Source organism: Lycorma delicatula, chromosome 7 (genome assembly GCF_047948215.1).
Source record: "Lycorma delicatula isolate Av1 chromosome 7, ASM4794821v1, whole genome shotgun sequence".
NCBI lineage: Eukaryota > Metazoa > Arthropoda > Insecta > Hemiptera > Fulgoridae > Lycorma > Lycorma delicatula.
Window position 1 is genome coordinate 28,246,012 of NC_134461.1, and position 13,184 is coordinate 28,259,195.

At 30.6% G+C, this 13,184-nt stretch overlaps 1 protein-coding gene across 2 annotated transcripts; it reads left to right on the plus strand.

The window, feature by feature from the left end:
* The first annotated feature begins 1,120 nt into the window (after nt 1-1,120).
* Nucleotides 1,121-9,528, plus strand: LOC142328408 (uncharacterized). 2 transcript variants are annotated; one of them, XM_075372120.1, is made up of 3 exons: nt 1,121-1,269; nt 2,308-2,390; nt 6,387-9,528. In XM_075372120.1, exons 2-3 carry the CDS (start codon nt 2,349-2,351, stop codon nt 8,538-8,540), a joined length of 2,196 nt encoding a protein of 731 aa, XP_075228235.1. In that variant the 5' UTR covers nt 1,121-1,269; nt 2,308-2,348; the 3' UTR covers nt 8,541-9,528. The 2 variants fall into 2 exon arrangements, with proteins under 2 accessions (XP_075228235.1, XP_075228236.1); XM_075372121.1 differs by lacking the exon at nt 1,121-1,269 and adding an exon at nt 1,306-1,546.
* Nucleotides 9,529-13,184: the final 3,656 nt, after the last annotated feature.

Sequence of the window (13,184 nt, forward strand, 5' to 3'; positions counted from 1 at the left end):
ATATTCTTCAGTTGTAAATAACAAAGGCATTGTTGCAGTAAGATGTCAATTAAAAGATACACACTTAATTAAACCACAGTGTATTGGCAACAATTTACAAAGTAGTGCAACCCACTGATGATATGTCATAAAATGCATTGTTGGCTAGCTGATTTCTGTTGCTAACTTACAAAATCATAATTTCTCAAATTTTCAATTTGGCAGTGAATTCAAGAAAGATGCTTAAATTTTATTCTTTGAAAATTATTTGTACTGATTTTATTAATTAATACAACACTATTTTTTGTGTCATTCCACTTTGTAGGAAAGCAAAACTGTTTTGACCAAGTAATCCCTTTGTTTTTATACGGGAAATGTTGGTAAAAAAATCAAACTACTTGAACTTGTATTTGTTTTGTAGGAGTGTACCGAAATGAAACGACTGGCACTAGATAGGGAGTCTCAAAAAATATATATGGCTTCATCAATTTTCAAAAATTAAATCCTCTATAAGTTTAGATAATAAATTTTACTCATTTCTTAGTCATATAAAAAAGTTTTTGTTACAAATGCAAACAAGAACTTGTTTTTAGACGATTTTTCTCTGTTTTACGTAGAATATTATGAAACATACTGTAGGAAAGGGTTTGGAACGTGTTTTTATTTTCCTTTTTTAATATCAAAAGCAATCAAGTTTACCTCCATAATTTTTTGGCTTCCTAGAATGTCAGTATGGTTTTATTTCAGTCTTTGCCCACCAATCAGAACGAAATGTTTCGCTAACGGAGCGTTTCCAGACCAATGTTAATCTTAACGTATTTCGTTATCTACACTTTATTTCAAGTATATATTTTACTTTATTTTATGTCGAACTCATTTGTTAAGTTTCGCTATTTTAAAAAAGGCGGTCATTCGGAATCAGGTTATTTTTCGGGGAATTACAGTATTTTTTCTAAATATAACAAATTGCTACTTAGATCGGTGCATTTATTCTTCAAAATAATTTGTGTAGAAAACATGGACATTTGATGAACAAAGAAAATTAAATGCAAATTCACAACAACAGAATCATGGTACTAATTGAGAACGACTTTAAAATTATTAGTTTGAAAAATTATTTTAGTATTAAATTATATATACAACGAGGTCGGTTAGTTACGGTTTCTCTATGGTAGTAAAACAAAACCAGTATTTGTGATATTTAGAAAGTTTAAGTCCTGTACTGTCTTAGACATTGGGTGGTAGGAGGATTCTGCGTGGAAATTATTTTAAGAAGAAAAAGTTATCTCGGTATGTATATATATATGTAATTAATTGCTTATCTGCTTTTATTACAATAGTGAGAAAATTAAATTTTTGATTAAAGACAGTAATAAACTTGCATTTTATAATAGTATTACCTTACATTAACTTTATAGCGTTTCTGATAATTTTTTTTAAGTTAATGCATTAATTGGTTTTTTTGTGAATGTTTTGTATTTTCCTTTTAAACCTCGAGAACAGTTCTATCAAAAGAACAAATTCGATTTTTCGTACAAGAATCGTACCCGGGAACTCCAGTTTGGCAGTAAGTAATTTATATATAAATTTATTATATGATATGTTACATTAAATGTAACATATCATATAATAACATTAATTATTAAGAAAAAAAAAATTTGTTTATATATATATATATCTGTATAGATTACCATTAAATATTATGCAAACCTATTTTATATTTTTTTCTGCTGGTTGTCTAGCTGCTTATAATAATTTTGTTAATCTTTTATGTTACTTTATTTTATTAGTAAAAATATCATACATTTTTATTGGCGAAAACTGGTACAGCATTGTGGATTTTTATGATGATTTTTATCAGTTGTAGGTTTTGGATGTTTAAATTTTACAACTCATTTTTTAATCGAAAATGAAAGGAAAGAATCCTTTAGAGCGGAATCTAATTTGTTGTGTACATCTATCAGTCATTTGATCATCTCTTATCAGGCAAAAAAGTTTCTGATGATTCCAAAAATAATATAATTAATGAAGAATTGAAATATAATAAAGATAATTTCTTCAGAGAAATCATACTGGTCTCGCAAGAGAGCATATTGCCATTTTTATTTCTTTACCTTATATAACTAATTGTAATCATTAAAAAGTATTTTAAATATTAAAGCTACAAAATTATTAAACAGAAGAATGAGCTATACAGTAAAATATTTTAATTTATCCAATATCATATTCTACAGTTAGGATGTATTTTGGTAAAATATTTATTAGTTATTTAGATATTTCTTAGGTACATGTCTTATATATATATATATATGTGTTTTTTTTTTGCAGGTATGCAAATAGTGTTCATAAAGTCATAAAAAGGGATCATAATGGTTTTAGATCTTAAAAACAATAATACAAAAGACCCTAAGGTGAAAAAGATATTCTATGTTTTATTGATATTTTTATTTATAGTTACTCTGATATTTAATTATCTAATTATTATTCCATATGTTTACTTCTCAAAACAATTATTTATTGATCTGACTCGATCATGTAACATGCCTAAATAACTAATCAGTGTTTAATGGCAAATTGTTGTCTGTCCATAAATCACATTACATAGTGAGTTGTGAGAAGAACATAAATGATTATCTACAAAAGTTGAATCCGTTTGATAAACAATATTTCAAAGTTAACCCCGTAAAGAAATGGAAGATAGAATGTACAGTTATCATCAAGTATAATTCACCGAGACATTCTCAGTAATGTAGTAGCAGAGAATATACTACCCTACGGATGAGTACTTGTGATGGGTATATAAAAAAGGTTACCTTTTTATATACCTTGTTATAATAAACGTAAATCTCAAACTAATACATCACGATTTCCATAGAATTCAGTTTTTAACCAACTGAATTGTAACAATATAAATAAAAATAATAACACCTTTAAGAAGTATTCAATTTATTATTTATAAGTACAACACTTGCCAACAATGTATAAGTTGATACTTGTCTGGGAAGTAATACTGCAATATTTTCATTCTTTTAACTTTTGATTTGTGTTCAACGTAATTATTTTTAGATCATTTTGTATATGTTGCATCCAAATAATTAAAAATGTAATCCAATAAATTTATTTTAGTTAAAAATATACATTGTTTGAATGTAAGTATATATTTTCTTCTATTATTCATTTATAGTGGTGGTTGGTTAAAATTGTCAAATATTATTGTAGAGGGAAAAATGTTGTGGGAGTGGGAAGAACTCAAAATAGCATCGCTCTTAGTTACAGATGATCCCTGACGACTAAAATAGATAGATTAAAAATGACTGTTTTAAATTAATATCGAACATTTGTTAAAAAAAAATTAATTTCATCAACGATGCAATAGTAAGTTTGTCAGTACAAGTTAACTGGTAAAGAGATAAACAATATAATCCAGTGCTTTTTACAAAAGAGTCCTGATGATCCTTTTACCTAAATGGAGCTAAGCAGATAACAACACTTCTTAATATGCAGTGTGTGTACTGATTTTTAAAAAGTTAACTGTATTACTTTCAAAGTCTTTGGTCTAAAAACGTTAGTAATTGTTCTTCTATCTCTGTACTTGAACCCTAACTTTTTTTAAATGCTGTACATTTTATTCCAGTCTACGTTATTGAATGCCTTTTCTAGGTCTATAAATGCCACGTATGTTGGTTTGTTTTTCTTTAACATTGTTTCTGCTATTAATCTGAGTGCTAAAATTGCATCCCTTGTCCCTGTACTTTTCCTGAAACCAAATTGATCTCGTAACACTTTTTCCACTCTCCTCTCAATTCTTCTGTTCAGAAGCCTAGTTAAGATTTTTGATGAATGACTAGTTAAGCTAATTGTTCTGTATTCAAATTTATCTGCTCCAGTATTCTTTGTTATCATGACTATAACACTGTTTTTGAAGTCTGACAGAACTTCCCTTTTTTCATAAAAATTACACCATTCTTTCTTATTTATCGCTTCCTCATCTGCACTACGCAGTAATTCTCCAGGTATGCCGTCTATTTCAGGATCCTTTCTGCCATTCAAATCTTTTAATGCTCTCTTAAATTCAGATGTCAGTATTGTTTCTCCCCTTTTTATCCTCCTCAAACCTCTTACAATGTCCTCAAAAAACTTCTTTAGCTCCTCTTCCTCAAGCTTCTCTAAATCATACCGATTCATCTGACACCTTTTCTTCAGGTTTTTAAACCCAAATCTACAGTTCATTATCAATAAATTATGGTCGCTATCAATGTAGCCAGGGTAAGCTTTGCAGTCAACAAGTTTTCTAAATCTTTGCTTGACCATGATATAATCTATCTGATACCTTGCAGTATCACCTCACTTTTTCCATGTGTCTGTTCTTCTGTTATGATTTTTAAATTGGGTGTTGGCAATTACTGAATTATACTTTGTGCAAATATCTATAAGTCGGTCCCCTCTCATTCCTTTTGCCCAGCCAACATTCACCCACAATTTTTCCTTCCTCGCCTTATCTAATGGTGCATTCCAATCTCCAACTATTATTAAATTTTTATCATTTTATGTGTTAAATTACTTCATCAATTTCTTTGTATACATACTCTACCTCATCATCATTATGGACACTTGTAGGCATATAGACATTACAGTTGTTGTCGGCTAGATTTTGATTTTAAACTTATTATAATGATTCTGTCGCTATGCATTTTGAAGTACTCTACTCTCTTCCCTATTTTGTTGTTCATTACGAAACCTACTCCTGCCTGCCCTATTTGAAGCCATGTTAATTATTCTAAAATCAGCTGACCAAAAGTCGTTTTCTTCTTCCCACCAAACCTCGCTAATTCCTACCACATCTACATTTAATCTATCCATTTCTATCTTTTAAATTTTCTAACCTACCGACCTTTTTTAGACTTCTAACATTCCACACTCAGACTTGTGTAATGTAAAATTTAATTTTCTGGTAATCCCTTCCTTAGTAGTCCACACCCAGATATGTGAATAGGGCCTAGTCTACCTTTGTAATATTTTACCAAGGAAGGCTTGGTAACATTTTCATCTTTATTGTATGAAAATGTAGAAAGTTATATTTTCTTGGAAAAAAAGCAGCTGTAGTTATCCATTGCTTTCAGCTGCACTGCACTCAGAAGATTGAGTGATGTTGATATGGCTGTTTAAGTCCTCCTGACCTACACGCGTAACAACTACTGAAAGAGCTGTGCCCTCTTTCAGGAGTCATTCCTTAGTCTGGCTCTCAACAGATACCTCTCCGATAATATTGTAAGAATCAAAACCTAATTCACAATTTTTATTGTCTTAAAACAATGTTGTTTCATTTAGTTTTGCTATAATCTAAAAATGTTTTCAGTTTCAGCCTAAATTCAAGTAACCAACCTCTCTTTTTTTCTTTCTATTAACTAGACGTCTTATTTTCTCCTTTTCTATTAACCTCTCTCTATTATATTATGTATGTGGAACAAAAGTTTGCTGCTGCTGCAGCACCAAACTTTTGTTCCACATACATAAGCAATTCCATTGATTCTGATGATAGGGGAAACATTGAATAATATTTCCAATTGAATGAGTAACTCCACAAAACACAGTATATGATGGAATAAGGCTAAACTGCATTTTTTTTTTACATAAGTATTAGCCTGTAACGAAAAGTATTTACCAGTTCATCAGCTGGTGTAATCTCTCATATTCCATGAGTTGGACATAGATATTGACCCGCTTTTTGTTTACCTAAGAAGATGACAATTTCTTGTAAAACTTGCCCTTGCTATGGCCATTAAGAAGTCTCAAGGTTAAATACTGGAGAAAGTACATAACTTCCAGAACCATTGAATGTTTAGCTACAGACAACTTAATTCAATATTGTCAAGGATGCAACATTTTGATGATGCAAAAGTTGAAATTGTTCAGCAGCCAAACTAAGACCAATTACTTCCTGGTTCAAGACATTTAATAAAACAGTAAAACAAAAAAAATTTCATAAATTCATAAATGGATCCACACCCCTTGAAATAAAATTATACAAAAGCTTTCAATGTATATTTTTTGCAGTATTTAAAATTTAACAAAAAAATAAAAACAAATTTAAAAACGCATTTTAGATCAGTTTATATATTTTTCTAATTAAATACAAAATGAAGAAAAAATTTGTGAAAGTAAAAGTGTGAATTCAACTATTTCTAGTAACAAATTTTGAAGTCCTTGCTTGTAAGTATTCAGAAGAGTTAACTATTCATTTTCTCTTAGAAGAGATTTTGCTTATTTTCACAGTCATTTGAAAATAAACATATACATAGTCACACTCACCTAATTCTTGTGCGACATACTTGTGTGCAGTAAATTAATCTTAATTGGTTTTTTTTATTTATAAAATTTTTATCTGAAATATACGTTTATTATTTTAGGCGGAGGTCTTTGCAAAATGGCTTCAAACACAATGGATGTTCCAACAACAGAGGTTTGTGGAGATGGGAGACCGTTTATGGGATAAGCTTGATCTAGATCAGTTAAATGAAAAGGTACAATTCGCTCTTAAAGTAGCAATGCCTGAAGATGAAAAACTCGATAGTTTGAAAGAAAAAATAGTAAACAAAATAAAGTCATATTCTAAATGTGAATATTATTATTTTGGTTGCACATTTATTTCATGTTTAACAAAAAGTGATCTACAAGAATTTAAATTTGTTGTTTTTAGAACATCATTAGATGTTAATTACGATTCAGATAATAATTATTATACTACAGGGTTATCCGATTCCTTCATTTTAATTGATATGCACTGTAGGCAGTACGAATCATGGTCTGACTTCTTGTCTAATAATAAACTGCCTAAATGCATGATTATGTATCCTCAAAATGGTCTTTATAAAGGGACAGATTCTCTTGAAGTAATTTGTGAAATGTCTGTGGCTTGTTCACTGAAAAGTATTATAAAGAATGGGTTAGATTTTGGAGTTAATTTTGCTGCAGTCTGTTCTGCTGGTGTTTTAATTTGTAATCCGGTTGGTGCAGGTACTTTAATTGCAGCAGGTGCTATATCATCTGTGAGTGGGTTGTATGCATTAGGATCTGGTGTAAGCAAACTGCATGATATTGAGAAACATGAAGGTGGCATTGATTTCAAGGATTCAAAAACAAATTTAGTTGTAGCTGAAATGTTAATTAGTGGGGTTGGAGGTTGTGCTGTTGGAGCTGCAGCTGCCTTTAAAGGTATTAAAGTAGGGACAGTTATTGTTGAGGGATCGGAGGCATATAAATTGGCAAACAATATGTCAAAAATTGCTAGGGTTTATTGTGGTGCTAATGTCGGCTTATATGGTACTATCGCATTTTATCAATATAAAAATAATGGTAAACTTGATTATTCAGCCATATCCAAAATGTTGCTTTTCAGTTTCAATTGTGTTGTTTCTGAATCCACATTGAAATATATAATAAGTAGATGTAAATTGGATGTTGAAATTATTATAGATAATATCATATCGCATAAAATTAGAAATTTTTTGAAAGTGCAGGATGTGACAAAATTCTTGGAAAATTCTGTAGATGATTTCAATAGATTATTAGAAATATTTTTACCAGATTTTCCTGTAAATTTTAAGGATTTAACAGAAATGCATCGCTGTGGTTGTTTAATTGTAAAGCTAACGAAACAGGCAATAAATAAAGAAATTGATAAATTAGATTATATTTATAAAGTGCATCTCGAATTAAAATCTTTGAATAAAATTTTGGTCAGTAGCATCGATCATGTTAAACAATGTATGATTAAGAAATTTGGTAATGAAATGTTGAAGTGTTTACAAACAAGTAAATGGATGGTTAATCAGAGAAATAATTTTTCATTTGAATTTAACATTGTAGGTTTATTAGAACTGGAAAAATTAACAAAAACATCTGTCATACGATACAGCACTCATTGTAATGATGAAAATATATTAACTCGTAGGCAGCGTTTGCTGTTTTATAAAATATTTGAAATGATTAAAAAATATCAGGTATATGATTTTCATCATGCAGTTTGTAAATTTGAATATTATTGTAAATATTTTGATGTTGAATCAAGAAACATAAAATATGATATGTACTTCAAAGCTTTTACTTATTCTGTTTGTCATGAAACTACTCAAGATGCGTATTTTAATGATAAACATAACGTAAAAAAAGAAAATATAAGTCAATTTATTTTTGAAAAATCTTTAGATTGTATGTTGCAAAAAATACAATATATTAATAAAGAATTTGAGAATGAATTTATTCAGGAAAAAGAATCAAACAGAGCTGGTCAATTTTACAGATTTGTTATAAAAAAGGAATTGGAACAAAGAAACGAAAATGATATAATAACTGAAGAGGAAATTTATAAACAAATAAATTTAATCCCGCTGTTATCAGAAATACATCCAAAGAATTCAACATGCACTTTCCTTTTTGGTGATATGGCTATAATAGAATCAAGCAGTGATATTCTATATTTTTATACTGAAACTGACGGATTTAATCTGAATGGTGTTATTTTACATGATAGGAAGGAAATTTCCTTGATTGATGTGCCTTGATTATTATTAAATTGTATTTGACTATGATTTTCAGTACTACTTACAATGTACATATTTTGTTTCTGAATCAAGAAATCTGAAAAATGTATTTCAATACTTTTGTGCAGGTGATTCAGGGAAATGGGAAATTGTGAAATTAAATATCCTTATGAAAAATTTTTATTAAATAAATTTATTTATAACATTTAAATAGAAAAAAATATATCATTTATGAATAAATACAAAAAAAATTATTTGTTGAAGATAACATCTTGCTTGTGAGCTCCATCTCCATCTCTGCATAGGTATTCCTGCATTCTTGCAGTGAAACTCTGCATGGCCATGAAATGGCATCATTTCTTGAAATTGTGATGCCAAACAATTGGCATATAGCAACCATTGATATTCATACTGTGTGTGATGTTGATCCATCTTGTTGAAACCAAGTGTCAATAATTTGGGGAAATGAGTGTAGTTTTACCGCCACAAGGTTTTTCAGCACACCAAATTATCGGTCTGATGTGACTAATCATGAGTCCATCGTCATCCTCATTTTCAAAATAATAAAGGCCTATTATATCATATGATGACACAGCACACCAAATGGTAGTCATGTAGGATTCTCTTTTGCTCAAAATCCAAAACTCCTGATTTAATTGTATTCGTCATTAAATGTAAATTTTATTACGTTCTTGAAAATTATCACACGTTATTGAATGACTACTTGTAATAATAGAATTTGATAATATATTAATTTTACTCATTTTTGTAACTTTTTTGCAATTTCTATTTAATCTGTTTGTATTTTATTGATTTTTATTAAATTTATAATGTATGCATGAACTTTTTATTTAATCCGTATGTTAGTGTGTTTGGTGAAATTATATTATCATAGTACTGATTATTTGTTACAATAATGAAAGAGTTTCATGTAAAATAATTATTTTTACGAAATGAATTAATTTGTAATATGAACTTATAATAAATTTGTATCTTACATTTCTTTTAATGTCAGCATTCTTAGTTAATCCTATGTCCTATTTATATATTCAACCGTTACTCCCTTATCGTTCCTATTATCAAATTCCTTCTGTTTTAAAATAATTACAACCAACTTTGAGTTTGCTGGCCGAGATGATAATCTTACATTCTAATATCCTAATGTCCACACAACACCTTGAGTGTCGAGGAGTAGTATGGACTGCAAGAGCTATAAGGCTGAATGTTACATGGTAGTGGACGATGTTGTATGCTGTTTATTCACTGATTAGTACCTCTAGGCTACAAATCTATTTTCTATAGATTGGTAATTCAGTACAGAAAGTCTGTTTAAAATGTTACTTTAATTGATGGTGCTTAATTTATTAGAGTTCTGTTATTAATAATTATAAACCTTTATTTGTATTAATGTATGTAATCTGTTTTAGCCAAGTTAAAGTAATGATGAGTTACTTAGATAATATTCACAGATAAAAATTAATATCAAGTGATCTTATTGATAAACTAAGAAGTTCAATTAAAACAAAAAAAATGTATATTAACAGTTCTTTACTTCACTTCTAACTAGTTTTCAACTAACTAATTTTAACTAGTTTTCACTTACTAACTAGTTTTCACTTAGAAGAAAACAATCAATCTCTTCTACTCTGTTCTATCACAAGCAGCCAAGTCTCCCCTCTGCACAGTTTTTTCATCTCTTCCTGGGAGCCTTCTTCCTCATTTCCATTTCCAAGGTCTCCATGATATAATTTCTGCCTCCTGATCATTTCCTCATATTATGTGCCATCACTTGCGGATCAATTTCCTTTTTGCTATGCATTTTACTATATCTTGAAGCCGACCTGTTTGCTGTCTGATCCATATGTTTCTTTTCTTATTCATTCTAGTAATTCCTGTAGTAAAGCTTTCCACCGTTTTCGGCTTATTCTGTGTCTTGATATGAAGTCCCAAGTTTTGGTAGTGTATATTAAAGCAGAAGCAGTAGTGTATATGAGGAAAATTTGCCTCATAACTTTATTTTAATTTCTATGTCTACTTTTGATCGAAATAATTCTTATTATGTTCTTCCAACCTCTACAGCACATCTCTAAACAATTACAGAAGACTGACCACCTTTACCTTTCTAGTGAAGAAGGTAAATTATCTTCACAGTATTTATTTGGAACTCATTCATTAACAAATTGTTTAGCTCACAGTTTATAGAGATGAAGTCTGCATTTATTCAGGTTCACATAAAAAGGCAAATCTCTTATATCTTCATTTAAGTCATGAGGCTTTTCTGTTAGCTCTTTTATTATGCATTTAACAATTAGATCTACATCAGCAAAATCTAAATGATTTAACTACTACACCCTGTCTATTCTGATTCCTAACCTTGGCCGATGCAGTCATCAATGATATTTTGCGATACTAAAGTAAAAAATCTTTAGTGAACTGATATCCCTCTGTCTCGCTCCTATATATATTTTAATTACCACTTAGCTACCACCCATTAAAAAACTGAAAAAAGTTATAAATTCCTTCAATAACAATATAAATATAATAAACAATATAAGCAATAAACAATATAAATATGCTAAGCATTGTAAATTAATAGCGAACGAAAAAAATCAATATGTGAAATTTTCTATTAATTGGGTATTTAACACATCAATATTTTTCTCACACTTACAGCCAAAATACCGCCCTGGACAAATGTCCGGGTTGCCTGCCCCTAGAGTGGGCACTGATACCCACCTTTCTTTTTTTTTCTGTTTAGCCTTCGGAACCACCATAAGGTAATAATATGTATGAATGTAAAAGAAGTGTAGTCTCTGGTCGACCCATTCCAGAGAAGTGTGGTTAATTGAAACCCAACCACCAAAGAACACTGGTCTCCACGATCTAGTATTGAAATACGTTTAAAAGCTCGTGTAAAAGCCTTTACTAGGATTTGTTGCATACCCACCTGATTTTATTAACTGCAAAAACACCCCAGCTGGTTCTATATTGATTACGTCTACATTCTTGGCCAGATTTATTTTTTGTTGATTACAATAAAAAGTTTCATTTTTATTCTCCAAGTCCAATTCTCAGAACATTTTTAAAGAATAAATTTATTATATTCAATCTGTTACTCTATAAATTCCACTGTCCTTGTAATCCTGTCATTTCTTATTCCTAATCCAAAGTTCCTAGTGCCTGCCACATTAGTTTATTTTCCTGTTTTCACATTGAAGTCCCCTCTTATATAAACATTGACATGGATAATCATCAAGGATCTTGTCCAAATTAACGTAAAAATTCCTTCTCATCTACATCATTGATCATAACATAAACCTTTTTTTTAAAATTCTACCTGTATTCAGCTATTTATGATTTGGTTATCACAGTATGATAATTACGAGGTATGTTTTTTTTTTCAAACTCCATGATTTTATTACTAAAAGTTGATTAGTATCTAACTTATTTTTCTACATAATCGCAAAAACTATTGAGGCATTTGTTGTATTGTGACACCAGCATTCCGATGCCTCTTCAAAGAAGTTTGCCACCACCGGGTAACATACGTCTTGACAGCCTTCTGAATTTCTTCATTGGTGACATAGTGTTATCTGCCGAAACCATGGCTGCAATTCTCGAAAGTGATCAAAATCGCTTGATGCTAGATCTGGACTACACGGTAGATGGTCGAAGACTTCCCACTTGAATTGTTTGAGAAAGTGTTGCGTCACCTTAGCACATTGCAGTCGTGCATTGTCATGGATCAAAACCATGCTGAAGTAGAGCATGCCTCTTCATTTGTTCTGGATCGCTCTGCGGAGGCGGCGTAAAGATTCACAATAAACTTTCTTTGTTAGTGTTGTCTTCTGCTCCATAAAGTCCACCAACAAGACACCTTTATGGTCCTAAAAGTCTGTAACTATTGTTTTCCTGTTGCTAAAAATTTCTGCAGAAAGTTAACTTATAAACCTTTGTGTGTCACGAGCAAAATCAAAAGACCACACAGCGTGTAGCAACAGACTTGCATCATTACGCATCTTTGTCATGGACATCCATTCACCCTTCTTTAAATTTCCTATACCATTCTTGTTCACTGCCATCACTCATAAAGTTTTCACCATACGCTAGGCCCATTCTGCGATGGATTTCAGCAGCACTACATCATTCTGCTTACAGAAAACTTATCGCACTTCGAAACTCACACTTGGTGGAAGCATGGAGCGGGGTGGCCATATTCATTTGCTTATAGCTTGGCTCAGGTTAATGCAATGGAGCCGGCAATGGCATAGATTGTGGTGGGTAGGGGGATGCAATCATACAATGCACAGATATGGCTCCTGCCTATCTCTTGTTTACTTAGATGAATGATCAGATGTTGAAAAAAACAGCCCTCATATATTTATCAAATTCCATTATTTAATGTGGGATGTTCCCTGGGTATCCTTTCTTCTGTGTATAATGTCTATTGTTCCCAAACTACTTGAGAATCTTTACTTCTTTTATTATCCATCAATTCATTTGCTCCTATCTTACAAACTTGTCAATTACCTAAATTATCTTGCAAACTCTCCTGCACCTGACTGCTTTTGAATAAACCTGTCTAGAGTATTGTACCATATATTTAAGCACTTATTTTCTTAAATGTTCTTTTTCAGTCTCTTAAAACCTGCTGAGTTCAACAAA

What these genes read in the sequence shown, in the direction of transcription:
- LOC142328408 (XM_075372120.1), top strand. Translation starts at nt 2,349, where the DNA reads ATGGTTTTAGATCTTAAAAACAATAATACAAAAGACCCTAAG. An exon ending in ATAATACAAAAGACCCTAAG is followed by an intron (nt 2,391 to 6,386) that starts GTGAAAAAGATA and finishes TTATTATTTTAG; the next exon opens with GCGGAGGTCTTTGCAAAATG.